Genomic DNA, 27,595 nt, shown 5'->3' with positions numbered 1-27,595 from the left:
AATCCTGCTTTTCGCCTAAATCGATACACTGAACACTGGGCAGTTCCAAGCTCACACACTAATTACGGCCTTCAAACACTCTCCTACGGTCTTCCCTCAACCCTTAATAAAACCACCTAAGTGATGTAAACACACGTCATATATCTGAGAACACATTACGGCAAAACTATCTGTAAATATTAGCTGTTTTGTGTGCCAATGGAAAAGTGCTTCTTTACCGTTTCAAAGTTGTCATTTCTGCTCGTGCTGATATATATACATATATATATATATATATATATATATATATATATATATATATATATATATATATATATATATATATATATATATATATATATATATATATATATGACAATATTTGTTTTATTTACCACATAAATACACTGATGTACATAAGCGGTGGGGATGGCAGGATAGAAGCTGCTGAACGGCAGCATGACTGGTCCCACGTCCCTGCGAACAAAAGGCAGCAACATGGCAGCATATTCGTTGTGCGTACTTGCGGCATCGTAATACACACGCACACACATGCACGCACACGCACACACAACACAAACATATTGTCATATATATATATATATATATATATATATATATATATATATATATATTTACACATATGTGACAATATATATGAAAATATGTTTGTGTTGTGTGTGCGTGTGCGTGCATGTGTGCGCGTGTGTATTACGATGCCACAAGTACGCACAATGAATATGCTGCCATGTTGCTGCCTTTTGTTCGCAGGGACGTGGGACCAGTCATGCTGCCGTTCTGCAGCTTCTATCCTGCCATCCCCACCGCTTATGTACATCAGTGTATTTATGTGGTAAATAAAACAAACTTCAACCAGTAAATTCTTCCTTACTTTCTGTTTACTGGATTCACACAAGCTGAAACACATAATTCCTGTCGAAGTTCGTACAGCAGGTGCGAATAATAGCCCTGAAAATACATAAGTATACGGGATACCTCCGCGTTAATGAAAAACACAAAAACTCAAAAGTGACAAGATGACTGGATGAAGGAACGCTAATGGAATACGATAATAAACTATGAATGAAAGATTAAAACAATTCATCATCCCTAATTCTAGCAACACTAGAAGAAAGATAGCACTATGTCAATAAACGTTCGTTATGAGAATAAAGCAAAATAAAAGAAAGTTCTCTCTCTAACCCGCTACTTGAAGACGTGGATACCCGATTGTTGATATGTAATTAGACGATGCACAACTTATAGGGCAGTGTAAAAAAACGGTATTCCTCCTGGAAGGGGCTGAATAAAAGTGAGCTTTGAGATAGCTCAGCATGCGAGTACCTTTGTTTATGAAATGTTGTACGAGAAGCCTGCCTGAATAAATTTAGCATTCTGACGACGACGAAATGGAGTGCGCCGAAATTCACCAATCCCTTGAGCTTCCGCAACTACTTGGAATTCTGTACAATACCTCCTCCTTTCCCGGTAAACTGGCTCTATCGTCCTTGACAGTGCGCTGCGTTAACGAACGTCTGCTTTTAATGCGAATCATTCTTTGGCTCATTCCAGACTCCTTGCGGTAGATAAGTTCCTCTCTCGTCTCGTTTCGGGTCTCATCGATTTGAAAAAATGGAATTCAAGCGTCCGGTGGCGAGATACAACGTCTCTATTTCAGCCCGAGTGCTCAGGCAGTTGGGTCACGATCGCGCACGCGTTTACCTCGTTGCGCAAACGCTGACTCCGTGATACGAATGGCGCGTACGTCACGTGACATAGGACGAGCGTGAGCACGTGCGTGCACGCTAGCTTCCATTCGGGCCACAAACTTGGCCCTGTCTTTCCCGTGCGCCACAGGCGCGAGTGGGTCAGTTTCTCCTGTTACGGCTTCGTGGCAACTAACACATTGATATGCCTTGGTAAATTGCACCGCCTTCGGTATCGGCTCAGATAGTAACGTAACAGGTTGTAACATTATCTTTTTCGTCCAGAGAGAGAGGCGCCCGCGGAACACACAATCGCTTGTTTTACGCAAACACGTTGCACCAAATGTAGCAACATTTTGAAGAACTCCAAACGACGCTGGATAGAAACATATGCCGACAATTATTATTAGCATAATATTGATTCCTGCAGTGCGCGGGTTCTTCGTAATTTTTTTAATAGAAATTTTCGATAGTGTGCAAGAGAGTGCGCTAAACACTTTGTCCCTAAGTGTCCTTGCTGCGACGACGAAAGAAATTATATCCGCTCTAAGTTGAACTAGCTGGACGATCGACAATTCTAGGAGCAAAATATTTTGCTACCTTGGTCTAGGTCGTAATATACAAGGAAAGTCGCTGTAACTCACGAATTCACGGGGACTGAAAAGAAAAAGACCTCTGAGTGCATAGTGATCATCTATGCGGGTTGGTGAGGAGTATTCATTCTGCGCCCTCCTCGCTTTCCACTCCTGTTAGCGCTTTCCTTCTCTCCATTACAGGTAAGCAGTCAGGCGCGTTCATGCCTAATGTTGAAGCTGCCCGCCTTTCTATTTGGGTTTTTCGCTCGGTATTTTAGTCGACGCGTTTCATTCATTCGAATGTATCGTTACGCTGAGCCAGCAACAAGTATATTGCGAGAGCCCGTGTTCCTCTTGGTCTCTGCCTCTGCTGACAGGCTATCTGGAATGCGAGAATTTTATCTGCCCTTGTACACATGCAATGCTTCAATAAAACGTGGTGCTGGGCTAGTTGGTGATGCATTCTTTAAAACATTATTTAACCCCTGACTGCTTGCGATATTGCGATATCATTACTTGTAAAAGAAGGTTGGAGCAGTTCGGTCGTGCGCATGTGTTGTGCTTGCCTTCAATTTGAACCCTTTTCAAAAATAAACCAGTTGTCACCAGCGTTGCCTCGTCATCATCTCTTCTTTTCACCGCGTGTTCATCCCTTTTAGCGCTGCCATCAGTTTTAAAGAACACATGTAATGGTGCAGAGAAAATAAAACATTATGCCGTGGTGATTTTCGTTACAGTTCGGTTACAAAAGCGCTGCGGCGAACAAATTGATCATGTAGTGTCGTGTAGAACGTGCGATAACAATCCATTTCTACCCAGACTCATTTCACTTGAGCGTTTAGTGCTTAAAAATGCGCGTTTTAACATTTTCTCGTGCGTTCAAATGAGAAGTTACACAACACTGTCCATCCCGTCAGCGAAGCTTTTGAAATTCACAGAGTAGGTCAAACTACAAAAACTAATGCATTGCAATATCTGTTAAGAAGTTAACCCGCGATAATGTACGTGTATACATCTTCATAAAGATTAGTGTGGCAAAAGCGCAACGTCAGGGAGGTGCTAACATTAGGGACACGTTGGCGTTCTATGGCGTACTGAATTGCGCCATATCGAGAAAACGTACCACATTGTCTTTGCAATGGTAAGGACTCAGTACAAGGATTCTCATTGCTGGGACGGTGCGTAGAGCTTTAGCAAATGCAGATAGCTATTTACGGTTGCAATAACAGTGCCATGCCATTTCGGGCAATCTTCAGCAGGGACGTGCCTGCGCGAGCGAGCGCTTGCACAAAAGGTTTTTTCTGTTTTGTTTGTTTGTTTGTTTGTTTGAAGCTTATAACTATATGGAAGGCACCCTTGACGTCGTCGAGCGGTGTGTTTGCTATGAGCTCTATTTCCATGAAAGTAGTAGAGACTGAGATGTGCCCTTCGAAGGTACCTAAATGCATGTCCTCAAAGCACAGGGCACTAAAATTGAAACGAGACAGAGGTTCACAGCAATGTGTTGATTGGCAGTTAACTAGGAATATCGCAGAGGAAAGCGGGTCGACAAGGGCCTTCTTCTTTGTCAGACAGACGAATACGAGTCCCCTTGTCGCTAGCATTGGCCACAGCGACATTCATTGTTCGACAACTCCCGATCAATTCAGTCCACCAAAATACATTGACTGCAGTTTATTTATGATGCCGACAGTTGACGAAAACATATCTTGATGGTCTGATGTTTATACCCAACATAATCTCGTTTAAGTAACTGTGTGAAGTAAAAACTTTTTTAAAACAGGGTTGAAGTGCCTCAGACAGGCTGGCCAACGTTTCGATAGGTGGACCTATCTTCGTCAAAGGCGGCCTCGTCATCCTCGGCGTGTTAGTTTTAAAGGGTTAGTGCAGTGACGTCACGTGCGGGTGTTGTTGCTGGCGGCTGGTTTTAAAGAGAGAGATTACAAGAGGGAACAGGCGCTGTCGTCCGACGTCTGTGAGCCTCATTCTCAAGACGAAGGGACAAGAGCGTGAGAGTGGGCACGCGGGGAGGAAAGAAAAGAAATAGAAGCAGAAAAAAGGGGAAAAAAAAAGCAGGGGGGTGCCAGGGCCGTACCAAGACACAACAAAGGGGGGGGGGGGAGTGAAAGAAAAGAAAGAGAAAAATGAAATCTTTAAGAAATATGGGGGCTTGGGAGCGTGTTGGGGATGCGAACGGTTAGGAGGTAATCCGAGGGAGTCGTTGGCGGCATGTTTTTGAGGCATTAGAACGGCCGGTCAAGCAATAGGTCGAGTAATTTTGAAATAGTTAAGGTGGCGACGGGGAGTCTGCGGTGCAATGTGTGGGGTGAATGAAAGGCAGCGGCATGGTCTTTCAAGGGGCACTGCCCCGCGCGCTTAACGTAGGTGTCGTTACGGCGGCAGGTATTTGTTTGCGCGATACCATTTGAGCGCTGCAACAGCGGTCACCCTCTTCCCTGTGCGAGTAAAAAAAGTTAAGCCTATCAACACAGGACATCAAGCGCTTGCAGAAAAAAAAATCAACAGAATAGGTTGCTCTGGCACTGGAATCTATTAGCCAAAAGTTACTAACTAACCTACGCCCCCAACGTTGACACTTTGTCCGGTGCTAACTTCAGCAACTGCATTCAAAGGTGAGAACATGACGATACGATAGCAATGACGGCGGTGACGGGATGATGACACGAGAAAAATGCTGATAATACAGCTTGTTTGTAAACGTATCATGCGTTTGCGGTACACAGGGTTACCGGAGAGGTGTGCAGCCGCAACAGCGACGGTAGCAACATCTGGTGACACAGAGTCTAGCCAGAGAGCACGCAAAGCCAGTACTTCATTGACTTACACATGCTAGTTAACTGCTCGCGTAAAGTATTGGAAGCATCATCGTCATTAACATAGAGTACATCCATGATTTTACTTCGACGATGGAGTTGTCGCGGCACAATTTGTTAAGCGCTTTCTATTTGGATAAATCTTCACCAGATGTAGGTACCAGCGTTGACGCTGTCGTGTACGACTCGGCTAACCCGGTGATCAGAAAGCAGTAAGTTTGCGGACAAGGTAAAGCCCTCTGACGACGTCTGAGCTCAAGGCAGTGATGCGAACGACTGCCATATAGGGCTCCAGCTACGGACATATGGGGAGGATGCCTGCCGTTGCCTCCGAAATACGTGCATAAACACCGGTACTCTCAGAGTCTGCACAAGAGCCCACATAAACTCACAAGCTACACATGTCCGGCTTCTAATGACGCGTTCTGAGAGGCGCAAATTCGAAGCCGACGAACTTTTCGGAAAAGTGCCAAGCTTGCTTTTCTGCAATGCATGTTGCCCAGAGTGTCACCGCTAGAGAATCGCCAAAACGCAGACTATTGCGGGGTTAGCGCGTTGTTCTTGATTCTGTGAATTAATTGTCATGGTAATGAGCACAAAATAATCCACCGGCCGCCCAGTAGTCATCATTTGAACAATGACCGTTCTCCATGCTTTGGGCAGTTTGCAGAAAAGTCAGCTAGTTTCAATTTTTTTGAAGGGTGTCTGCCAAAATTCTCTTCTCTTTCTTTTTTCAATTTTCTTCGGTCTCGTCTTTTCAGTCTTCGTCTAATGCACAAATTATCTCTTGTCAGGCCCTAGTGACAACATAATGCGGGAACTTGAGCCCATTTAAAAACTTAGGTAATTGTATTGACGCGACTTTCCATGCAATCATGGGCAGGTTTATTGAACCGCGAACCTTAAACACGACACAGCAGTGCCATCCTTACAAAGTTTCTTTTTATTGAACATGATCGAAGCCCTCAGCTCTTGTCATCCGTATCAATCTGCAACATCAGGTCCAAGAAACGTCTCAGGGTGAGGGAGAAGTTGAGGATGAGCATGTGGTCTCCATCAAAACGACGGCAGGATACCCATGACACGACGACGAAGGCATAACGTTGTAAAAACAAGAAATGACAAACGTTAAGGAAACCCAAGAAATCAGCGCTCACCTTAATCGTTGTTAAAATCACAGTGCCTAGGGTTCTATCTTGATTATAAGTGTGCGGCTGTTGCTGAGTGGGATGTCTGAGAACAAACCAAGGCCACTGCAGGTTTATTGGCGCACATCCAAAGAAACGCAATGCAATCGCCGCGAGTATTGCTAAACCCCAATTGCCGGAAGGCGCTTTTCATTTTTTATTATTGCTTCTTATATTATTCGAGAGCATTTGCCGAAGGCGCTTTTCACTTCTTTCGATGCTGTTGAACGGCGGAAGGGAGCGGCGCGGAACATATTTTCCTTGTCCGCTAGTGTAAAAATGTTTTATGCGAATAGTATTATTTGCCACGAAAGGGCTGTTTGCCATAACTTCTGCTAAGTACTTCTGCTAAACGCATCGAAGTACTTTTGCGCAATGTATTACAGGTATAGCTTCAAATGCCCTTCTAAACTTCGATAGAAAGTGTTTCAGGGCACCTTTAAATGAACTCAGTGCGATTATTTCTTCAGTTACAGTCAAATACACAGAAAATAAGGTCATTCACGCTCAGCGCGGCGCGTGGTAGCCACGTGCAGAAACTTCGTGAAACAACTTCAAAGCTCAGGAGAGAGAAATTCATGTTCCCGCTAACTGTGGAATATATTGCTTTCCACACAGTGCTCGTCAACAGCGTATAAAAACATGAAGAAACTTGGCTGAGGGCTGTAATTACACTGCGGTACGATATTAAAACCAATTATTTTTGCAGCTTGCCACAAGTGGTTCATTTCCTTACACTTTTCATTGGTAGGACTTTGAACTTTAAGTGGCTTGACAGCCCGACACTCAAGAAGGTTCATCGTTGTTCTGAATGATATACCACTATATGTGTTGAAAGAAACGTAGTTAAAAGGTGTACAACGCAAGCAGATAAGTTACGAACTTCACAGCTCTGACATTGCGATGTTGCCAAGTCATAATAAAGGTGCAAGAACTTGTTAAAAACATTTACATTGTACATTTGCAAACTCTCATGCCATGCTACAGCCCTATTTTATACTAGTGTGCTTTTGAAAGCGACTGTAGCATGCGATGGCATGTAAATTTGAGTGGAAGTTCTTTACGAGTATGATCGCAGTGAGCGCATCTTTCTTGTTATTTCTTTTTTTTCCTTGTCTCCTTACTAAAGTATAAGCATGGTCATTCAATACTTTCTACATGTATCGAAGGACCCTGGTAAATGGTGGCCAACTGGGTGCTACTTTGGCTTACTATCCTGCCACTCCGTCTTCGACACACACACACACACGCACACACACACACACAGAAATTATACCTTGAACACTGTCGGAAGGATTGTCCTTCCTGTTCAAGCGAGCTAAAGGCTGAAAATCGGTAGGTTCTGATGCCACACTTGATACTGGAGGCACCTCACAGTTGCGCCACTCCTTTCCCACATCCAAATGCTGCACTGGGACGACATACTAATCCACCTCGCATGCGCATAAAAATAGTTCAATCGCTTACTGGTGGTAGGCCCAGGCCTCATAAACCGTGGACCAGAGAGAGAGGCATGAGAGGGAGTTGACAACACACACACACACACACACACACACACACACACACACACACACACACACACACACACACACACACACACACACACACACACACACACACACGCACACGCACACGCACACGCACACACACACACACACACACACGCACGCACGCACGCACGCACGCATGCACGCACACACACACACACACACACACACACACACACACACGCACACACGCACACGCTTGTGAAAGCCTGTCTAGACTCCCTGCACTCTCATATCAATTAAAAAAGATAGTATCTCCCATAACGCGAAGAAGCGACGCAATAGCCGGGAGAATATAATGTGTGGTAAGCCTTAGACTGTTTCGTGCGCTCTTTGTTGGAGTGAACATTCGCAGGGTACGAGCGAGCTGTGTTCTTTCCAGATGCAAAAAAAGTGTTACGTCGTATTCGTTTGTGGAAATACTCGACTTTTTTTTGCTTCTCTTACCTACCCAGACATGGATACTGGTGTCTACTAAAAGAACTGTTTAGTTGTTTCTTAAAACTGGATTCGTAATGCTTTTACAAATTGAAATTTGGGATACTGATTTAATTGACCTCACGCTATTTTTGAAGAAAACAATATGACGTCAGCCAGCAACGGAAATTGCCAGCAACGAAAACGTATTTCCTTAAGCTGCACATTTATACTTTGCTAATATAAGCATTGCTTCATGAAAAATGAGTATTCTGGGCAATGCGATAAACTTGAGCATGTAGAACAATGTTTCATTATTTGTCATGACGTATTTTGTTTTTGTATATATTACAAGAAACCATTAAAAAAACTTCATCTTTCAATCTTCACCACTTTCAATCAACTTTCATCTTACAACTTTCAATCTTACACCATATCATTTGTTCTTGCTACTGGTATTTATTATGAAAGAGCAGCATGACCGACAGGCACGCGGAGCCACCTCGCTCGACAAAGTTGGTCCATCGACAGAAAAAGAGGTTGCTCAAGTGCGTAGTGGTGTCAAAGCCTTTGATCTCATTTCTGAATGGCTTCTGCTATTCGGCGATTATGTTGTTTCAATCGATTTTGAAATTTCATTAGACAGTGTAGCATAGCGTGCGTTCTCTTTCTTCGCCGGTATTTCTAAGTCTAATATAAATATTCTTCTCTATACGCCACGAACATTATTCCCATGGAATAAAAAATAAACATCAGGGTGGCTCAGAGAGAGAATTCTGGACTGGCAATATGTCGGCCGCTAAGTTGCTATCCTCGCGGCAAAATGAGAATTTTTCTTTTCTGTCTTTGTAATTTTCCTCGCAAATGATTTTGGCAGACACCGGCGTACATCAACACAACCAGGGGGAGTAAGCCCATAACAGCTATCGCTATAGAAGAAAATGCGCGCCGAGTCCCCCGGCCTCAGGATAACAGAGGTTCAATGATGATCATCACCGACGTTTATTACAGCCGATGGTGGATCACACTTCGCGTGCAGAGTAATATACATCGCCCAACATCTAGGCTCTGCGCCTACACCTACGTCGACCAGAACGCCTCGATGACACGAGCTAGTCGCCTCCGGAGGCGTCGTGACTTGCCCGCAGACACACGTCGTTCCGTGATTGTGAGTCAAAACACACGCCATTCGAAATGAAAGGCGCAGTGACTTATATATTAGTCGAGTGTCTGCTCCAGCCGAAGCCAAAGCGACAGGCGTAAGCACATTGATTCGCTCGCAGCGGCCGAGCCTTGGGTAAGGTCACGATGCCGTCGATGCTGACGACAAGCGCACGCCTTTCAACGTTCGCGTGTGCCAGACCACGCGTTTGTGGGGCCAAGGATGATCGGCGAGGAGCTCCCTAACCTTGCCGCTGGTGACGCTCAAGGAATCGTATTTGCCTGCTTGTGAAATGGCGCTTCACTCTCTCTCTCTTTCCTCGCTACTTTTGTTTTTCCTTTCTGTTTTCTTCCATCGTCGTGGTACCAGCTTCTCCCCAGGCCGTCGTTAAACGGTTGCTTCATTTTTTTTTTTCGTCGTGCCTTGTCCTTTCCTTCCCCCGTCTATACGCGATTCCTTTTTTTCTTTTCTCTCTCCGCCTCTTCGACTTAGATCACGTCCGCCGTGCGAACGGCGGCCACTGTCGTTGTCGCCGCCTTGGCAAGAGTGGGCCACGGCACTCCAAGCGTCCGCAGCAAAGGTGAGCGACTATTCTTGCTGTTCGCTGGCCCAGCGGCCCCGAACTTATAGTGGTTACGTATAGCTTAGTCGCGCGCGCTAGTGCAGCGCGGCTGAGCGGTTTATCTATGAGTTCGTGCTACGATACGACGCGCTACTTCACCGATATCGCGTGACTGAATCGCATGCCTTGCAAACGGCCGCTGGCGAACATAAAAGACAGAGGGAGGCAACAAGGGGGATCACAAGACGCGCTACCAACTGGCCTGACAAAATGTTTTCGACGAGCCTTTCAAATCACTCGAACACGGCTCGACAGGGAGCACATCGGCTGTGACAGCACAGTGCATACTGAGCCACGTGAGCCACTTTTGCAGAGGAATATTAGCTTACTGGATAATAGCAGTTCCCTTCAATGCAGCGGTAAGTCGGCGACGCAATCTCTATGTTCCTGGTATGTTTGAAGACCCTCAGTTTTACAAGGATTGCTTTCCCATGGTCCCTATGGATTTGAAAAGTTTTGCCAGTTGTGGCACTAGAGAACATTTCTCCCTTTTTTTACAAGATTTTGAGGCGCTAAATATTTATTGGACAAGTCTACAACTTACAAGTGCAGTACGATGTTTGAATTTCACACAACGATACTTAACTGCACTAGATGTAACTCACCTTGTTAAGTGTTTCACTTTAATTATTTTTGTATCCTTTGCTGATTAAATGACAAAAGAAAGAACACAGACGGATAAATTATTGTTCGTGAACTCGCAACTGCTTCGCTTACATAATCACTGCGGTTAAGACGCAAGGGCGCGTTCACGACTATGACTATACTGCAAACATTTGTCAACGTTTTTCCTGTAAGGCAAGCCTGTACGGAAGCCTCACTTTCGGAATGTAAAATTTGAATATAGGAAGAATGTCTTCTTGGGGAAGTTAAGTTCACGCAATTTTCGTGTATTTTAAGCAAACTTCACATAAATGTCGTTTTAGATCAGTCCGTCAGTGCTGTTATCGAGCACATATCTGATCTTTGTCATTTACACCTATCACTGCTACGCTAGTGCAAATATCCATCTATGTGAACAGCTATACTGCATCAATTAGGTATGAAGAATAAGCCACTGCATTTTTAAGTGTTTTCTGACAGATAAACTAAATCGCGCGTTTTCTCTCCTTCCCAGGCACGGTCGTCTCAGTTGCCGTCATACAAGGATGACCAACGGATTACGTGTGCCAGCCAAATAAAATAGGTCCCGCGAGTATACGTCGTAAAAAAAAGAACAATTGAGAACTTCAGTGTCGTGTCTCCGACCGTAAACAATGCCTGCACCTGTGAGCAACACCAACGGAATCTACAATGACGAATCTAAGTACTTCGTGTTCAGAAATCTCCACTACGTGCCTATAGTCGGCTTCGTGAGCTCTCTTCTCGCCATGCTCGTCCCTTACGCCATCAGTGTTTACCTCGGAGACACGCCTGCGATTCTACCGTTTATAAGGTAAGGAGTCACAGCCATACGAACACAAAAAAACCGCAAGGAAAGGTTACCGTTTCTTTTTCTTAAATTGAAGTATAGAAATAAAAGAAAGAAAAGAGGGGGGGGGGGAGGAATAAAAGCGGATGATAAGAGAAATTGCCGCAGTTGGGAGGCGAAAACAGAGCAAAAAACCATATAACTCGTGCGATGCTCTACCAATTGAACTTTAGCGATGGTTGTCGCACCATTATATTTGTTGGGGTATTTGTTTACATGCACAATAAACCTGGCCCTGAGAGTGGTAACCAGCGCCATTCATAGCTAGGGCGATGGATTTTGCGAGCCCTTCTAACCACAGGCGTCGGGAAGCACGGCAATTTCAGGAGCAGCCGTTTGGCTAATTAACCCTCATGTGCTACCTGAAGACATCAAATCTTTCAGAGTCGAGGAGGTCTGAATGAAAAATTGAAATAAATAATAAGGTTTAACGTCCCATAACAAGACACAGAGATGCCATTGTGGACCAAGGACTCAGGAAACATTTTTGACAACATTGGGTTCTTTAGCGTGCTCGCAAAGCACGCCACACGACGAGTGCTCTTGTAATCCGACTCTACCGTAATGCGACCACTTCGGTCGGCAATCGAACCGGCGACCTTTCTGGGCAGCAAAGCGCCATAGCCACTGCTCTATCGCGGCATCCAACAAGACAGTGAAGTCGAGAATATGGCGGAAGCCCGTCTGGTCGGGAGGATGCATACCTCAAAAGAAGAGCTCCGGATACCGACTAAAATGGTTTAAAATATATTTACGTTTCATAACCAACTTCACAACTAGACAGTGTATAACCGTGCTGTCTGATAATCAGTCACGTGGGATAAAAAAGGGCTCTGTATCTATACGCACACGGAAACGTCAATTCGTGTAATGTAACTTCCGTCACCCTGACAATTTGTTGTCTCGTCGATTTGCGTCAGCGGTCTTGTTTTACTGATGGCGCATTTATCTGACGGGGCCTGCTTGCTACGGCGTCCAAGATCAATTTTATTCCTTACTGTGAATCTAGGTTTCCAGCAGAAAGCTTAATCGGCGGCACAGCCAACTTATTCGTGGCGCAGCTAAGTTTTGTATCGTGGAACGCAGACAGTCAGTGCGTTATGCGAGACAAAGGCTGTTAGTGTGACATCTGCATGCTCTCACGTGAACAAATGAATACGATGACAGAATAAGAACAAGGCTCGCTGTTTGGATAAGCTGACCGTTACTGCATTGGTGCAATTGTGTTGTTGGACGGTTTGCAATCGGTGCGGGGACGTAAAGGTAGTTTTGTAGCTGCAGCCTTGTCGGCAGCACTGAACTATAGAAGAAGGTCTTTGTTTTCAAGGATGGAGCTGTTCGTTGTGCGTTTTCATTCAGCGAGGAACATTTCCGCCACTAGGTATTGAAAAATATGACAATGTGGGGAAGCGAAATGAACCATCGGGGAGAGAATTAACTGTGTAGCAGTAATTGTATCAGAACACTTTCCTTTGCCATTTCGTTACAGTGATGCCGGGGGAGACCCACCGCAGAGTATAGTGTTTGGCTTGTTCCTAGGAGCGACTTCATGCACAGGTAAGGGATGCTCGACTTCGGGCACTTCTATATTAATTTTAAGGCTCGTAGCTTCAATGTAGCAAAGTGTGCGGCAGGTTTCCTCAATGGCGCTTTCGCCTGCAATAACTGTCACGACAGCAGGAGCATTACGCTACGTAACGCACGAAAATTCAGCATCACTGCTGTTGGTTGACGACGTACATTTGTATTTCTAAAAGACGGTAAAAAATAGGTGAAGATATCCAGCAAGTCTACGAACGAAGACAGGGTAAGAGACAAATGCGGTGATATGACAAACGATGGACCTGAAACGGTTAGTTTAATCGAAGGCACAAGCCCGTGTGTCGCGCACAGGGAATAGCGCAGCTAACGCATCTAACGTAAGAAAAGGTCATGTGCAGCTCCAGAATATTGCACTCCTGTACGTGCTTCTACTTTGTACAGAGTATTGTTAGTCTAGTAGCCTTCAGAACACAGGAGATGAGTTTGGCGAGGCCCGTCATATACATGACGTGTAAGCTCGTTGTTTGCCTTCAAATATTGTAACAGTAGTGGCTCAAGTGTTTGTCGTGTCACTATTTTCGTTTCCGCGCTTTCCTTCTTTGTTTGCTTTCTTTTCTCTCTACATTTCGTGACATAGCATACTGACATGCCCACTGTACTCAACACCTGTCCCAAACTGGCCAGGTGAAAGTGGCCTGTGGCAATAACGCCAAAAGATCGTTTAACAATCTTCTATCGCCCATTTATTTTATCACGCTTGACATGCGAGCAGTTTTGTAGAGAACGCTTGAACAAATAAAAATAAGCAAAATGGTAGATACAGGAAAGCACAACATTAGTGGCAAAGGTGATCTGGCCATGGTAGGAATTTTCATTCATTCCTGCAGCAAAAATTGAATAGTTGAAGTAAGCCATACCCTTTTGGTGTTTGCGTTCATGTGTGTTTTGACATTGGCCACTGTCCTGTTGTACTACTAATGTATTTACCTTACCAGACGGTGTTCCATCGAGCTTTTTATAACTGTTCGGTGTTCGTTTCTCTGCTGCTTAGTGTAAAAACCTCCGAATCTTTCTAACTGGGCCCCTCTCGAGTCCGGTTACCCTTCGACAAATAGCCGAGGCCATGCAACATCTCATTAAAGTTCGTTCCGTAGCGGGCTAGCACAGTCAAGCGATTTATTTCTTTTCATTCAACTGCATCCCTTAAATTCCACAAAATTAATTAAATTCCGTGACTTTACGAGCCAAAGAACCAGGGTCTGTTAATGTGGCACGCCGTAGTGCAGGACGCCGGATTAGTTTTGACAAGCTGTGGTTCTATAGCGTCTACCCCAATGCCCGGTAAAAAGACTTTTTTGCATTCTGATCCGATCCCACGGCCGGAATCGATCCCACGACCTCGTTCTTAATAGTGCAACGCGATAGCCACTCAACTGCCGCAGCAGGTCATTCTTGATATTCATCGCTTGGCACACGCGGATTCTTGTTTGCGACATAGACGGGCGCCATTCTGGTTAATGACGAAGTGCCACAATGCAGAATGGGTGCGCCCTCGTCAAACATTAGTTCCCGCCCAGCCGACGTTTGGGTTACCTGCGTGGCAAATGTCCAACGTTCGTTTGTGATCGCATGGAATGAAAAAGGTTGCGAGCGTTCTTGTTACAGCTTTAGATAAGCCTTCTATGCTAAGAGTGTATAAAAGGACGTACATGGATGTTTAGAGACGCATGCATGGAGAAAAAACTTCATAGCTAGAAGAAAAGTCACAAAGATCATTTATTTTTTCCAAGGAAAGCACCCTCGAGCGTTCTTGAAAGGGGCTTTTCAAGGACATCTTTTTACTGTACGTAATTACCTTGCAGGTGCACCAGCCTGTTTTTTTTTCTTTTCTCCTTGAGTAGCAGAGTGAGGAAATATCATACTCTATACCCACATGGGGCTAAGTCTCGTCGCTGCACTGCGCATGAAGCAGTTCAAGATTTTGGCTTCGTTTCGGTGGCAAAGTCGAAGGTCTTGAGAACACTGTTGTTCGAGGCCCGCACGAACGCCTCTCTTCTAACGGCCGTTTCCCCCAAAATCGGAGATAAGCCACTTCAAGGGGAGACCGTTATCTGGAGCAAACATAGCGCTCTTTATCACCGAGCGGCCAGGTCTTGTACGTATCATTCATCTGAGGTCACTCGTACGCCATCGTATTAGGCCTTCGGTTTATGGAAATTTTCAAGCGCAGCTCACACGTTGGCGTCTCCTTCGACCGATCGCGCTATTACGAGGACAGAAGGGATAATTCACGAGCAAACAGCACCACAGACTCGTGCAGAGAAAGAGGAAAAGGGTAGAGGGTGAAAGGAAGGTCCTATTAAAAAAAAAGAATCAAGCGAAACTAAGAATGACATAAACCAATGATGAGATAATCTGAAATAAAAGCCTTCAGAAACGGAATATGCACGTATGGTTTGAATGAGAGTAGCCAGCACTCAATTGTAGGATAGCAATCTTGAGAAACAAGGAAAGGAGCACGAGTCAGATACTCCGTCCCTCTATAGCGTTGCTTAGACATGACGAGGTGGCGTTACGTGCTGGACTCCTTTGTACGGTGTACAAATCTACGGCGCAAAGAAATATCCGGGTTACGGCAACACATACTAGTTGTAAGTGAGTGTACGTCATGTGTACTGCGTGTCTCTGTCTCTGTGTTTTCAGAGCTGCTTTCCCAACCGTTCGACTGTGAACCAACTCGCTCAGTTCAAAGTTCTAATGGACTGTTCAATCCCAATTACGGTCGTCTCTAATAATAATATTGCTAATATCAAAAATTTTGCCCTCGTGCCTCCTGGTGACCGTGAATGATAACCCCTAAGTCGTCGTCCTAGCTTTTTATTCAGCTATTGACTCACCCCGAAACACCTTCCTTGTGCTAAGACTTGAAATGTAGCGGCAAGGGCGATCAGATGTCCTCAGTTTATGCCCAATCGCACGAGCGGTCTTCAAAGCACGCGGTAGACATGAAGCAAAGTAAAAGACAGCGATTAACTTGCGTCTATTAGTTTTATTCTCCGATTTCCCCCGCGGCTTCTGCGGACAGTACTTACTGCTCCGCTTCAATGTCAACGACTGCTTCAGTGCCAGAAGACAAGCAAACCGAATATCCTCGTTTTTAAAAACGCATATCTTCGTTGGTTGAGGTCCTCTTTATCTCGCGATATTTGCAAAAGCCTGTGGAGAAGGCCTTCGTATTTGGCCATCGTGATAGGCCCCGACCCAATCTTAGCAACCCCTCACGCACGCCAGCAACTTTGTTATCCAGGGACTTGGGTCCGTATTGAAGCAGTAATTGGTAGATAGGACGAGCGTTTCGTAATTGCCGATCCCTTTCAACTTCAGCAGTGTCTCATCGGTTGTCGAGGACGGGCAGGCTATGATAAATAGTCCTTGCAAACTAAATGCTTCGTAAATCCAGCCTCTCGTCCTCCCTCTTCTCCCGAATGCTGTCAAACAGAGACTGCAGGGAAACTGTCAGAAATGTAAAAGTACTGGAAGTTGGGCGGGTCGGCAGCTATGCATTGTGAAACTGCAGCGCGCCCAACAAACGAGACGCAAAGCAAAGGTAACGCACAAGCGTATGCGTGTTACCTTTGGCCTTGGGTCTCGTTTGCTGTGCAGGCTGCAGTTTAATAATTAATGTTAGAAATGTGTTCCAGGTATTCTTCCAGCTTCCCTATACTGTTCCGCAGTGAACAGCGCACGCTAACGCCAATGCGATGTCGCTCATTTCAGGCTTGATAGGGATGTACATGAAGTACCTGATGGTTCGGCAGCAGAACCGACACGCCCGTGACGCAATGGTGGACAGAGTGAATCGTCTGAGCTGCGTAGCCGGCGTGATCGTCTGCATCGGAGGATTCATCGTAGCATTATCGCCTACGGGCCACCTGCGCAAGGACTGCACCTGGGTGAGGCAGGCGAGGATTGCACTGCGAGCGCATTGGTAAACACTGCAACGAACTGCTCAGGTCGCAGTTTAAGCAGTGCAGGTTTCTAGGAGCTTGTAGTACTTGCGTTTATAGCATATCATTGAACATTCCTGAAAGTTAAATTATAGGGTTTTACGCACCAAAAACACGATCTCATTATGAGGCACGCCGTATTGGGGAACTCTGGAAATTTGGCCCACCTGGGGTTCCTTAACGTAGAGCTGAATCTAAATACACTGGCGTTAAATTTCGCATTTCGCCCTCATCGAAACGCGGCCGCCGTGGTGGGGATTTGATCCCGCGACCTCGTGCTTAGCAGCCCAACACCGTAGCCACTAAACAACCACGGCGTGTGAAAGAAAATTTGGTGCATTTCGGTCTGGATAGGAATCGAGCCCAGTGAATGTTCCTCGTTTCTTCTTCACTAAGAATACGAAACCGGGACAACGAAATCTTCAGCAAACTTTTAAACTTAAGTAAGGAAACTAGTGTAACAAGTTAGTTGAGAGGATTTCAAATAGTATTTAATAATCTCAGCAAAGTTATTACATTAACGTTCAAAGATTTCTGCGATGCGTCTTCTTTCAAACTTGTTCTCTGCCCAGCATCATACAGCTTTGTGCGCATGCGCAGCATATTATTTATTTTTTTTGCCGCCGATTGTTTCGTATGGTTTAGTCATGCTATCGAGCATTAGCTGACACCATGTAAACAGGAGATAACTGCTACTTAACCTTCCTCCTTGCTATGTTTCTTACGACACTTTTCCTTGCATGTCGGATGCAATACATATATACGTTCCGCATTGATGTGCAAATACATAGAAGAGTTTTGTTACGTAGTGCCTGTGATTGTCGTTTTACGGTAAATACCTTGATTTCTTCCTATATGCTCTGTACCAGAATTTATGGCCATAGACAAAAGTGATATAAAACAAAATCGATTCTTTAGGCAGAGATATGGGGCGTTCAGCAATCATGAAGGCTCTGCCTAGGTAGTGTGGTTCTAAATATCTTGAGGACGCACTTAGTCAAGATAGTAAACTGGGCAGAACATGTTCATTGGAAAAGACGTTTCTGATCTTGATATAAACATCGGTGAATGGTTCACTAATTGACGCTAAAGTAATCGCGATTTCGTGGTTTTGTACGTCCGTCATGAAGGGCGAATAACATGAGAGAATGATTGCCTTGCATTCTCCTTCCTTCACGCTTTGATCCTTTCTCAGTGGTTTGTTTCCTTGTGGACCGCACCTTCCACCTCTCATTGCTTGCATCACGGTCCTACGCAGTACTGGCCCATGTTCGTACCACACGTGATCGGTGCCATCATGATATTCGGCGTCGGGTACACAACCACGGTGCTGCACATCTACCTCCAGTACCTGACTGATGCACGCTGGAAGACATCGCCAGTGTTCTACAGCAGGGTCCTGCTATCCCTAGTCGGCATCATCGCCATGCTTATCAGTATCCTTTGCGAAAAATTGTCTCAATTTTCTTCGACGTATTTAGCGGTAAAGCAATACTAACTGAGAGAACTCCAGAGTACAATACTGCCAGAGAGACATCCTATGAAGCATGAAAAAAAACGAAAGCTCAAGAAAATCTACGTATATGTAAATAGATAACAACGCAATGCAAGTATACAACACATGCATTATTTGGAATCAGAATAAAATTCAACGAAAATATTGGGCATTGTTCATATAAATTAAAGACATGTATGTGGGCTTACAGTAAAACCTAACAACATCAATAAATATAATGCCGTTAACAGGCAGTGATAACAATAATTGGAATACATCATGTAACCGCGCAAACGACAACGGACAAAGAAGGAAACACACAGGACAGGCGCGGATCCGCTCCTGCCCTGTGCGTTTCCTTCTTCGTCCGTTGTCGTTTGCGCGGTTACATGCTGCATTCCAATATCGACCACCAACTAGCCCGCCTCTCCCTGTTAAAGATAACAATAAACCTGCACGCTATAGAATATTATAAACAATAATCAGCGACAATCTTAGAAATGGAGTAATTACACATCCTGTAAACAATCAAGATGTACCCTGAACAATGAGATCTCTCGTACAACACGTAACTCTAGCGATGACAATCTACGTTTTTGTGTAATACCATGTTTAAGAACTATGGCGGCCTGGCACTGTCACAGTACCACTTTAGCCGGTGATGTCTTAGAGTATCATGGAGCTACCCTGCTGCTACCTGAAATATTTCGTTCTTAGTTGTGCAGAAAATGTGCGAGCACAGAAATTTAACCAGAATCCAGCAAATACAGCCTTCCACTTGACCTACTGAATTCACATTCTCTTTGAAGCTTATTCTTGGCAAATCAGAAGAAGTGTACTTGGTGTGATTCGTAAGCTTACGAAACAGTTGTAAGGATCATTCAATAATTAATATTTTCCATCATACTCGGTTTACGTTCTGAAAGCAAGAGCTAATATTCAATGCGTTTTTTGGTGGTGACTTATGTCTTTTGCGGGGGATGGCTATCAGATCAATGATAGATTGTTAGGTAACCTCATTAAAACACATAAGCGGGATGTTATCTTTTTCTTCCATGCTTTCATAACTAAGTGTGGTGTAAAAATTTGTGTCCAGAATTTCAAACCCTTTCTACAACTTAGTTCGTCTGTTGCTATCTAAATAACGAAAAAAAAGAGAAAGGCATGCTATGTGTATGACTCGAGAAATTTTTGTTGATCTTAGTGAAACAACACGGGAAAATTGAAAGTCTAGCCTTCCCACAAGCGTTGTCACAAGTTGGAACTCTATTCTGAAAACCGGAGAAGTTCCCTGAAAACTTTAACACAAAAGCAGCAGCAGCAGCATCGCATCTTCTACTAAATGTATACATCATCTGTGCATCTTGCTGTCTGAAAAACTTTTTTTCATCTACTTTTATGATAGTCAGCAATAGAGATGAAGAGTTTATTTCAATTTTCGATGGGTTCCTTGACATTCTGCAACACCGCAGCAGGCCTCAACTGGCTTCTCTTTGACATGAGCCTAATGACACCGCCAAGTGGCCGAGGAAAAGTGGTAAGTCGCTTTTATATATTCATCCCTGTTCTCGCAACGTCCCGATGACTGATTCTCGCTAACAGCCCGACTGCCTTGAGGTAGTCTTCCGGCTCGGCAGTCAGCTCGCGATTAGATTGTCAGTTCAAAGTGAAGCGACAAAAAAATAAAGGATTCGATTGTAACGTGGGAAAAACTGTGCATGGAAGGCCAGAATGACGCCGAATAAAAAAAAGAGACTCAATCCCAGAGATTTATGCTCATAAATACTGCAGCATTAAGGTCTCACCTCAGAAATATACGTTATGTTTGTTCCTACATTTACTCAGTGAAAAATAGTTAGCTTTCGGACTTTTATATGAATTAACCGCTGTCGGGAGAGAAGGTATCACTGCAGCAACCATCTTATTTATGGAGGTTAAGTGAAGGCTTCTCAATCTGTACGTTAGTTATTTCTTTGTTTACCTCAATCTGAGGTCCCTGATAAAATCTGAAAATAAAATGTACACCCAACGACCGAATTACCGTAACCGCTAAAAGCGGTAAACGCCACGTCAACACGTTGCAAAAGTGAACTTCAGAACCAGTATAAACTGCGACTGCTGAATGTCTGACCACGATATACAACAGTTCTTTATTGCCTTATAGATTTAAAACAATTGTTGTTGGCTTCTGAGGGTGTCGTTAGTTGAAGGGCGATTCTTCTACAGATATCACTCCCCGCGCAATCACCATGCGACCACGCATACTCGTCCATATGGAAAGCTTTTGGTGCATGCGGAAGACCTAAATCTTAGTTCCTACATGTGGGGCTGTCGCTTGAGCAAGACGGCGAGTGGCTCTTACGTCGGCCCTTTTCGGGGAGATGAGTGTACGCCTATAGCGGACATCTATAGGATATAGTGTAGCTACGTATTGGCGGATATAGTCGTAGTGACGTATTCAAAAGTGTAGTGGTTCGAGCGAGTTGATACGTACATCTTTACTTCAGGTAGGTAGCACAGGATAAACGGGGACAAAAACAGAAAGTGAGAGAGAGAGAGAGAGATGCGGGCCCACTTTTCTCTCTCTCTCTTTTGTCTTTGTTTACCCTGCACTACGTGTCTAAGCTCATGACGTATTCACACACGACTTCCGCAAGCGTTCTGGTTGGTCCGCGACGAGCGACCGGAATCCGCCTCGACGTGATCGGCTTGGCCACTACGTTTTGCGCTGAGTCGACCGTAGCAGATAGTAATTTCGCTCACTCTCTCTACGGGCACGTTCAAGTGAGAATAAGCATGAACCTGTGTACACTACATCTACTTCGGGAGAGAGTGCGTGGGAAAGTTTAGAGGCCGCCACTTGAGGTACACTCTTCTGGCAGGCTACCTTGGGCTCTGTAAACGTTAAGATGGGTAAAAGGACCACCAAAATAAGTAAAAAGAGAGATTAGGGTGGCGGTAAGGAAATTGCATTTGAAGCGTATGTATTTGGCTGTAGACTTTGAGCACTTATTTTTGGGAACTCTGCAAGGCCGACGGTTCTTAGCGAAAGGATAAGCCTTGAGTGCTCAATGGCCGCAATCCTGCATTTAGTGCATAATATGTCAGTGGAGTCATTCATTAATATTCTAATTAGTAAAACGTTGTTATTTATGAAATGGAGCAATGTGTTTCAGTATTTCATAATCGCGATTTTTATTCCTGCCTGTGTTTGTGACAATGCATTACTGTCTTAATTTTGTTTTAATTTTCTGTTACACTTGAAAATATTAACGCATTGTATGTTCCCACATTGATGTTACTTTATTTTATGTATTCTTTACCTATTTCTGTGAACAGTATAATACATTTTCCTCCAACTGTCCCCCCTGCGATAATGTCTTCGAGGCTACGTAGGTATTCTGTAAATAAATGAATAAATTTTTCTGACACAGCTACGAAACTCGATTAGCAGAATTTATGAATTTGTCTAAGGTCATTCGAATGGTCTGAAAGAGTCAGTGCAGAGACGCTCATCATGTAAACTTCGATCACAAAGATATGAAAATAGTCACTTTTGAGCGCGTGCAAAACTAAGACTCATAATGGCGGTCAAGCGAAAGAGTAGGAGAAATAAGAAAATGATCAAAACAATATGCCTTTTTTTTCTTTTCATTTTTTCTATGCTCTTACTCGCTATAGTACTCTCTGCACACCGCGGCATATCACGGTGAGCCGTTTTGAATTGACCCAATTTTCGTTCTGCTGGACGATTACAGTCAAAACTCTATGATACGATCACGCGGCTTATCCTAATCAAGGTGTGATACAAACTTCAAAAAGGAAGCAGTCACGGCTCCAAATAAATTACGTATACAATGTGCTCTGTTTCTCGATTATTCGAGCGTTCTACAAAACCGGGGGGGGGGGGGGGGGGGCACGATACGAGTTCCTGATCCTCGGGAAGATCTTTCACGGCCAACAAGCACCTCTGTGGCGCACAACTGCGAACTCGGCGAATGACATCTTTGTTTTCCATGGTCGCAACGAAGACCTTCGCACTTCAGAAGCACTCCACAGCGTGGGCGCTATGGAAACGTTGGGGGAGAAAAGAAACGAGCGCTATTTGTCTAACGCATTGCGGTACAGTCAGCTCGACTACGTCGAAAGAAGAGAAGTCTAGAAAGTCATCAATGACGGCTTCATTCGAAAAACAGTTACCTCGATAAACAATGATACCTTTTCCTTCACTTGACAGGTGCGGGCACATTTTCTGTTTCTTCTTACGGATCAAAAGATTTCACACGAATGTTAAGAGATCCGGAGAAATTCGTATCATCGAGACTCTACTGTAAATTGTTACCGTCACTCTGCACCGACACTCGAAAGTATTTCTACTTCCAAATCAGCCAGCTTGTTAACCTTTTTTTTTTTGGCAACGGAATCTGCTTTCCGACATGCGTGCTCGTTTCCCCGTCTTCCTCCGTGTAAACGTGCGCCGCAAGTGTAGCGAGAGCTCATTGCGATACAGTTATGACCTTTTGTAGATACGCGAGGAAAATTGCGACGTCAGTGGATAGATATTGTGCAGCCCCATCACGGGCGAACTGATGACGTAGGAAAGTTTTTATATTTTTTCTTTATTTTGGAAGGCGGATGGGGGAAAGGAGGATAAGGCATCGAACAAGGAAAATGCGTTCGATTGCCGCGAGATTCTTACGTCACAGCCGTCAAATGAATGAGTTTCCTTCGACTGAAGCTTAAAGAGAGACGACTCAACAAGCTCTAACCATAACCTATAGATAGGCCCTGCGCACTTATCGGCCTCGGTAATGCTGCTTATGGGGTGACATCATTGAAGTGTAGTTGTCAAGGAAAGAAAGGCTGAATTGTCGCTACATGGGCAGTAAGTGTGACGGCATTGCTGCATCGATGTACCTAACGCGGCCAGTGGTGTATGAACGCAAATGAACGGTCGTGATGAATATACAAAACGCGAAAAAATAAATAAATAAAGACGTGGACAATATAGACGACAGCACGAGAGCTATTGGACGGAAACCAACTTACTAACTTGTTCTACTGCTCTGAACAAACGAGTAGATTAAATGATATGCGATGAAAAATGTCGCAGCTCTTTTTTTTCCTTCTCGCTCTTTTTTTTTACTTCGGTTTTATCTTGGCTGACTCTTCAGGCGAACAGCTGTCGTTCCGCTTGGATTTGAATTTTGCCAATAACCCGTAATGAGTGCTGACAGGAATGTTTAGGAATCGATCTTTTTTTCAGTGGCACGAGCATCGAGTGACACTCTTGTTTCTTGCGCAGCACTTCAGGTTCACCTCCTTAGACGACCGGGAAGGAAATTCGAAATAAATTAGAAAATCAGAAAAAACTCGAAAAAAATCGTACAGTACACGATTCATGAGTTTCATTATAGATATGATATCAGAGGATAAGTTTCGTCACAAGTTCAGTTACTGAAGTGTCTATAATAATTAGAATTAATTATACATCACTAAGACGACCGGATACAAAAGAAATAAAAACGATAGCACAGTACAAGAAGACAAACTGGGGCGAGTTGGGGGTGATGCATGTTTCGGAAATTAACGGCGCAAAGCAGACAAGGACAAGGACAAAGTGCCGTGTTCTTCTTTTCCTTCGTCCTAGTTTGTTTTGCGCTGTTAATTTCCGGAACATAGTACGTTACAAATTCATGGTTTTTCATTATAGATATGATATCAGAACGGAAGTTAAGTTACAAGATGAGTTACTGAAGTGTCCAGAATAATTAGAATTCGTTAGAAATCACTGGTTATCGCACGCTAAAGCACGCAATCGTAGACTTAGAGACCCACCACGTGAGCACGACTTTGTCAAAATTCCTGGAAACGCGGAAGTAGAAAGCGGTAGTAATGACGTCACTAATGACCTCACACGCATGATATAACCGGTATTCACGGAAAACAGTTGCCTCTGAGTTGCATTTGCCTAAAGTTAACCCATAAGAACACCAACACCGAGGTGGTGAGACGCCTAAGTCAAATATTAGGGTCACCTACAATTTTTTTTTAACTGTGCAGCGAGATAATTGGGTGCCAGCACCACAGGTACATATATTAACGCGAGCTCTCACAAACCGGCGACGTTATTTACTTTGTGATCGCGCTAATGAAACGTACGCTGTCTAAGGATATAATTTCGCATTGGCAACGCCTTTTTTTTTTTCTAAGAAATGGAATATTGGTCGGCATCTGAATAGACTTCCGCGAAATTGTATTGTCTTCAGTTATATGACGGTGGCATAATGCAGGAGTAGGAAATAAGAGTCACGCGTTTTAATAAACTTCACCGCATTTCATAAGCGGCCCTCGAGGGGAGAAATCGCCGGAAGTGTTTGAAAAACTAGGTCCACCTGTGCAGTTAGCAGATTTTCTCCACACGATCCAAAGCTCGCTTACACGAGTAAATATTATTACCGAATATTTTGAATGACGCATTTCTGCGTGTACATATGTGTTTCTGTTCTTACATTACTACATTGAAATTCTGTGTTATCATCGCAGATATAAATTACACCATCGATAAATCTGAAGCGGAACACGCAAATTGCTTCGACAAGGCTTTAGTTGTTAAACTTACATGTCTGTCCTATTAATATTCGATAATACCCTAAATGTTCAAGAGAAAAACTGCACTTCCCATAATTAATAAGTCCTGCTCGAATGCACAATCGCTAGTAATTGTTCTTTAAAAGTGAATTTGGTATCCCTTCTCATGTTTCCCTCAACTGTGCAGTAATGTTTTTCTTCGGCAACGCTTTCTTTGACAATGCGCCTCTGAAGCCGTAATGCTCATTTTGGGCAGTTGCACAACTTTTTATTTTTACAGCATGGCCAGATCGATAAAATTTCGTGCCATAAACACTTTGCAGGTTTTAGAGATACTGAGGGTGCGTCAACACTGTTAATTAACTTACTTTCACGGATAAATTGGCAAGCAAATAACAACGTGCAGCAGAAAGCAACACAAAAAAGAAAAGGACTCGCCGGCGTAGAACGTGCGCATTTCGTGCGTTTTTCTCTCGCCAGGATTCTTTTCCATTTTTTCTTTTTTGCTATGCGCAGTATATTGTAGAACTCTCCGCCAAGTTTACTTACTCGTGAGTGGTTGCATGCTTCAGGCCTAACACCCGACGTAGCAGTAAACGAAATGTCCTTCTTCCTTTTCTCTCCAGTACCCGCAAGGAATGCTGTGGGCTGTTTCAGCCGAGTGGGCCATGGCGTTCATCTTCCAGTCCTACGTACTGACATACATCCCAGACTTCCGCAAGGCGACATTCGTGCTCGACATAAGCATCAGTGAAGTGCGCGCGAAAAAGGAATAGGAGTCTACGGACGCCATGTGCATGCTCCTCCGGACTTGCCTTGCAAGCGGTTATGAGGGGCTACAGGGTGGCTCGTCGACGCCTGTCCTGACCATCGGCCGTATGAGTGTGGAGAATCTATTCGACCTCGTGAATTTATTCTATATTATTTGTTTTAGAAACGGACAACTGCTAGTGGCATCGCAATATTTTAAACAGTCCCTGCGTGCTTGTTTACGAAAATAAATACTCGGCATAGTGAAGAGTGTCTCTCGTGTGCTTTGTTTCGGTCTTAAAACAAAATTTCCTTCTTCATATTTGTGTTTGCGCCCCATAAGTTAGAATGGGGGAGTCGTAGAGAGTAAGTAGAACGATTTATGATGGCAGTGCTGATGCGTTAAATGACGGTGTATTGCCAAAGATGTGCGTGAAACTGTGGCTATTGTTAAGGCGACGTGACATGAGCGCTGGTGCTCCAAGAGGCAACGCACGAGATCAATTACAATGAACGTATATATGCACAAGGCAAAGGATACTTATCCTACTACGAGTTTCAAGTGACTGGAGCGAAATATCTGCTTTAATATTCGTGACGTAGCAAGTTCTGTCGTAGTTACTTGGGATAAAGCGCGCTGCTCCAATTTGAATTCATTCTAGCATACAATCTAAATAATTTTGACGTGGAGACCACACTGATGAAGCAAGTTCTAATTGTGGACGAGCAAAAGTCTGATATGCTAATGTACGAACTGTAGCAAGGGATTTACGCAAGTTCCGTCGGAGATAACCCACAACTCACGAGTCGTACAGGAGCAGGAGCGCCTTTCGAGCCCGTTCACCAAGGTTACAGAGAGCGCGGTATGCAATGCCATCTAGTCCTGGCGCTGAGGAACGCCTGCATAAGTCAAGCGCAGCCTCTAGTTCATCCAGAGCAAAAGGACACTCCATTCGGCGGTCAGCTCAGAATGGTGAGTGGTCGGGAGCATGCGTTCCAGTGAAACTTGCTTCATCGGCAATACGCCTACAGAATGATTCTGAGAATTTAATCTGTTTGCATTGTAGGTAAACAGCCAGGAAATTAAACGCGCGTCGCTGTTCAGGGGTTGCACGGTGGCCATGAACAGCTTTCTCCGTATAAGAGGCAAAGGATTCCGCGGATCCAGGGACTCGTAGATAGACATCCATCATTGTGAAGCTAGCTTGTTCATATGACGCTGTGTGTTCACCTGTGTGCGTCTGGCCAGTCTCGCATCATGAATGCGCTTTGTGCGCCTGTATCTTCGTTCCGTATGGCTGCGAATTGCCTGAAGTTTCGCTAACTTGATGTGGAATTCGGTGCGACAATTTTGAGATGAGGCGACAACGAGGCGACGCGCTCACATGCTTTCGAAAAATCCAAGAACACGTAGTCAGTTCGCTGTTTGTTATTCACGTTGGAGCGTAATTCTGTTGTAAATATGAGCAGTTGAGCTTCACAAGATAAGCTCTTTCTGACTCCGTGCTGGCTAAAATAAATGAAGTCGTTCGATGTTAAATGGCCGTAGATATGCGATGTTATGATATGTTGCAGTAGTTTACAGCAGATGCATGTTAATGAGATGGGACGGTAATCTCATGGAAAGTGCTTGTTATCCTCCTTGAATAGAAGGATAACCTTTGCGATTTTCCAGTCCAAAGGTAGTTCGCCCAATGACAAGCATTGCCT

The 27,595-nt window shown here is 44.3% G+C and overlaps 1 protein-coding gene and 1 long non-coding RNA gene across 5 annotated transcripts in view; one reads left to right on the top strand and one right to left on the bottom strand.

The window, feature by feature from the left end:
* The window catches only part of LOC139057534 (uncharacterized), a 78,012-nt gene that overhangs the window by 47,399 nt on the left and 3,018 nt on the right, over positions 1-27,595 (bottom strand). The window lies entirely within an intron of this gene.
* On the top strand, positions 9,889-26,153 carry LOC135904872 (DNA damage-regulated autophagy modulator protein 1-like). 3 transcript variants are annotated; one of them, XM_065435853.2, is made up of 7 exons: positions 9,889-9,987; positions 11,147-11,464; positions 12,990-13,057; positions 16,820-16,995; positions 18,308-18,485; positions 20,017-20,081; positions 25,762-26,153. In XM_065435853.2, exons 2-7 carry the CDS (start codon positions 11,286-11,288, stop codon positions 25,909-25,911), a joined length of 816 nt encoding a protein of 271 aa, XP_065291925.1. In that variant the 5' UTR covers positions 9,889-9,987; positions 11,147-11,285; the 3' UTR covers positions 25,912-26,153. The 3 variants fall into 3 exon arrangements, with proteins under 3 accessions (XP_065291925.1, XP_065291926.1, XP_065291924.1); XM_065435854.2 differs by lacking the exon at positions 9,889-9,987 and adding an exon at positions 10,181-10,388 and having other exon boundaries at positions 20,020-20,081; XM_065435852.2 differs by lacking the exon at positions 9,889-9,987 and adding an exon at positions 10,190-10,388.

The sequence above is a fragment of the Dermacentor albipictus genome, chromosome 3 (assembly GCF_038994185.2).
Source record: "Dermacentor albipictus isolate Rhodes 1998 colony chromosome 3, USDA_Dalb.pri_finalv2, whole genome shotgun sequence".
In the NCBI taxonomy this organism is placed as follows: Eukaryota; Metazoa; Arthropoda; class Arachnida; order Ixodida; family Ixodidae; genus Dermacentor; species Dermacentor albipictus.
The sequence above is the reverse complement of the archived record's forward strand: the minus strand, read 5'-3'. Positions and strand labels throughout refer to the sequence as shown.

Bases quoted from the DNA above. Each gene is read 5' to 3' on its own strand.
- LOC135904872 (XM_065435853.2), top strand. From the start codon at position 11,286: ATGCCTGCACCTGTGAGCAACACCAACGGAATCTACAATGACGAATCT. The intron at 11,465-12,989 runs GTAAGGAGTCAC...ATTTCGTTACAG, and splicing joins GCGATTCTACCGTTTATAAG to TGATGCCGGGGGAGACCCAC. The intron at 13,058-16,819 runs GTAAGGGATGCT...CGCTCATTTCAG, and splicing joins AGGAGCGACTTCATGCACAG to GCTTGATAGGGATGTACATG.